The 3,824-nt window shown below is 43.8% G+C and overlaps 1 protein-coding gene across 1 annotated transcript in view; it reads right to left on the bottom strand.

Annotated features, from left to right (window-relative positions):
* The window catches only part of IER3IP1 (immediate early response 3 interacting protein 1), a 10,152-nt gene extending 6,881 nt beyond the window's left edge, over positions 1-3,271 (bottom strand). Inside the window, exon 1 of the mRNA XM_035903090.1 lies at positions 3,205-3,271. Within this exon, the coding sequence (XP_035758983.1) occupies positions 3,205-3,271 (67 nt within the window). The remainder of the gene's footprint in view (positions 1-3,204) is intronic.
* Between the last annotated feature and the right edge of the window lie 553 nt (positions 3,272-3,824).

The following is a 3,824-nucleotide window of genomic DNA, read 5'->3' as shown; positions in this document are numbered from 1 at the left end:
ACAGCCGGGCAGCCGAGGTGCTGAGGGCCAGGGTTTGGGGGTGGGATGGCGGGGGTAGGGGAACGGTTGGGCTGGGGGAGCTTAAAAGTCTTTTCCAACCAAAGTAATTCTATGATTCTATGACTCTATTCTCCCGTCAGGGAGTTGCAGGGAGCGATAAGGGCTCCCCTCAGCCTCCTCCAGGCTAAACAACCCCATCCCATATTAATAACCTAATATCCATAGAGTCAGTCAAAACCCTAAACCACTTCATGTGCAAAAATACGGCTTTTTTACATTTAATTTGATGGGCAATATCTGGGTTCCCCCAGCCCTGTAACATTTTCAGTACGTGTTGATTTACGTTTCTGTTCCAGCAGGAAATCGGCTCAGGTCCCAGGGTTGTTGAGCCAAAATGTAAGGGCTGCAGAAGTCAAGACTCTTAGCGGAATCCACAAGGAAACAATCGGATTTTATATCGGATTGATCGGGGCCTCTGGGTACTTCTGCAGTCAAATAACAAAAATCATAATAACCAGAGCTCAGGGATACTGTATAGTCATTGATGCATAAATACACGGTTTTTTCCCCTTGCATCTTTCCGTCCGATTGGCTGAAGGGGGTGATTTACATAATCGCCCTGATTTTATTTCTCAGTAATCATACAATATGCAAACCCTTTAACTTGATAGCTTTTATTACTCAATCAGGGTACAACGATTTGCATAATCACGGCGCTTTGATGGTTGTTAGACTCATTCGCCGTGATAGAAATGATAGCTTCGTGCTTCTTGTGGTGGACTGGTGAGACCCCACCTCGATTCCTTGCCCTGCCACAGACTTCTGGTACGATCCGGGTAAATTCTTCAGAGTTTAGCACTATTATATCTCCGCTCTTCAGCCCTGGGTGAAGCTCCGCTCACCAGCAAGAGTGAGATGGTCTGCTCCTTCGGCAGGGAATCGAGCATCGGGGCTGCACGACCAACAGGCGCTCAGGCACCGTGCAAAGTAGCCACAAAGAAACCCAGCTTCTTCTGGACTTAACCCACACCTCAGCTTCTTCTGGGCTTAACCCACACCTCACCTTCTTCTGGGCTTAACCCACACCTCACCTTCTTCTGGGCTTAACCCACACCTCACCTTCTTCTGGGCTTAACCCACACCTCACCTTCTTCTGGGCTTAACCCACACCTCAGCTTCTTCTGGACTTAACCCACACCTCACCTTCTTCTGGGCTTAACCCACACCTCACCTTCTTCTGGTCTTCAGCTTTCCTTTCCGGAGCACTTGCTGGAGTAGAGTCGATGACGTGGTATTATGCATCTAAATAATCATTACTATGATATTACATTATTTTTTAACAGCTGGAACTGGAAGTAAGAGAAAACACCCCATCATCAGAGCCATAGCACGTTTTGTTGCTAACTTACCCCCCAAAATTACTAATATGAAAAAAGGGAGATAGACTAGAGAACAAAAATCAAACACATCCATCAGAGTTTGGTCATCGGGTCAAAAGGATTTGTCTTTTCAGTCTCAAAAAAAACTAATAGTCTCAATTCAAGGAAGAGACTAAAACATATCTTGCACTTCCAGTGAACTCAATATGATCTAATCATATGCTGAAGTGTTCTGTTACATGAAAACTCAAAATATTTCCAAATGTTGGCTCTGATTCTGCAAACATGCATGCGATTAACTTCATGTACGTCAGCGGTTAGCGGCACTGCTCGAGTGGACTGGCAGTGTGAACACACTTGCAAGCTCAGGAATTCCAACATAACTTCTTTATTTCTCATCTAGATTTTTAAATTTGGTATAACTGCAAACCGTCTAAAAACTATCAGCTTAACGCTTTAAAACGGAGCCATTTCTAGTTACCCAGGCTGCCCCGGAGTTTGCAAAAAGCTTTTTTTTAATGATTCAAACCAGCTTTTTCTGCCTGTCTATCAATAATAAAAAAGGCTGATCTTGATTTTTACCAAATTCCACACACAGAGAGAAAGTCAATATTGGCCTGAAAAGATTTCATCCCGAAGGTCATTCCTACTTTTTTGCAAAGTTGTGAGCGCTGGCGTATCATGGTCTCACAAATGAAATTGCCTCTTGTTCTTGGGCATCACTTGGGGTATTACAGCAGTAATTCTATAATTAAATACAGATAAATACGAGGGGTCACTAACAGGCACGTCCAATAACCGCCATCATCAAGTAGCATTTCCTGGGCTACCTCCTTACGGTATCCAACCTATAAATAAATACTAACCTCAGTGAAGAGTTAATGTTTAGAATTATGGCAGTGAAAAAAAAAAATGAGGTTTTTAAAATAAGTATACAAGTTATGGCTTAGTATTTTTACCCATGATTAAGATGTATTTCCAAAGAGCAGCTGCTCTCAAGCTTACCTAAACTTGACGTGATTTTCCCCTTTGTAAAATCCATCATGGCAACTTAACAGCCACACGAGCCTTGTCTCTGAATCATCGCGTTTCGCGGTTGAAGGGGAAACCAGACAAAGTTGCTTGCATTAGAAGGAAAGCTTTTTTCTTTTTTCGTCATTAAGGTGTTATGTTTCATTGCAATAAATTCCTGTGGTGTCATCTGCAGAGTGCGGTCAATCACCATAAAGGGGAGTTTTAAACCACCTTAACAGATGTCAAAAGATTAAACTTCAGCCTGGTGAAGTATTGTGAAGGCCTTGGTATTTTTTATTCTGTTTATTGTTCAATGTCGTCAGATGGAGCATAGCTCCTTGGGTCTAACTATCCCTTACAGCTAACGAGGCCCGAGCTTGTCGCATGCGAGTTTTCAGGATTACTTTCGTTTATTCCTGATGAGCAAATACCAGGTCAAAGGAAGTCTTCTCAGGACTTCAGTCCCTACCTCCTTTGCCTCACTTGCCACCACCTTCTGAGTTTATCTTCTGAAACAGCTTTGAGAGTTTCCTCCTTTAGATGTTTTACATACCCAGATACACACGTCAGTAAGAATATTTCTGAGACACGGGAAAGGCTGGAAATTGGCCTGACCAATCCCAAGACAAAAGTAAAGGAATACATTTGTTTCCTGGCAACTCTTTTACCCTGATTTGACTTCTGTAACTGCCAGCGGAAAAGACCTTGAACAGGAACATGGCATCAGCCTCTCCATTTTCGGAGCTTCATGCCAAGTGGTTGCTAATGAATGTGTGTGTCTAGACGAGCTTTGCTGGCAGCCTAGTCATACCTTGCGAGCTGAAGATGAGCAAACTTTCAATATTCTCTCTCAGAGTCCAGAAGGAAGCTTGCGACATGGTGGTTTTACCTTAACGGGGCTCTGCACGGACACAAACCATTGCGCTATGTGGAATGGGGAATCGAATCCAGGAGTTGAGTCCTTCCACCTGCCTACCATGTGCCAACCCCTACCATGAGCAACTCCATTGACTGAAAAATTCTGGGCAGGTGAAAAATATAGGCTCTGCAGCTCAGTTATGGGCTATAAATAAGTCCCATAGCTACATTTCGCAGTTAAACTAAAGTCTTTGGCATCTCTTAGTCATCACACCTACCGTGCTGCCGAACGGCTGCAAAGGTTAATGATGCGTCCTACAGACGTCACGCATCTCTCATAAGCACAAATTGAATATTCAGCTGATTTTAAGGCCCAGTTGTTTGTTTTAACCACCAAAGCTGGGAATCCAAGAAGGCTTTTGCCGTCGTTTAACCCGGCTGGCAACTCAGCACCACGGAGCCGCTCACTCACTCCCCCCTCCCTCAGTGGGATGGGGGAGAGAATGGGGAAGAAAAAGGTTAGAGCCGAGGGCTGAGATAGAGACAGTTTAATAAGAGAAAATAATAATAATA

Source organism: Egretta garzetta, unplaced genomic scaffold (assembly GCF_000687185.1).
Source record: "Egretta garzetta isolate BGI_Z169 unplaced genomic scaffold, ASM68718v1 scaffold179, whole genome shotgun sequence".
Lineage (NCBI taxonomy): Eukaryota > Metazoa > Chordata > Aves > Pelecaniformes > Ardeidae > Egretta > Egretta garzetta.
Note: the sequence above shows the minus strand (reverse complement) of the source record. Positions and strands in the feature narration are given on the sequence as shown.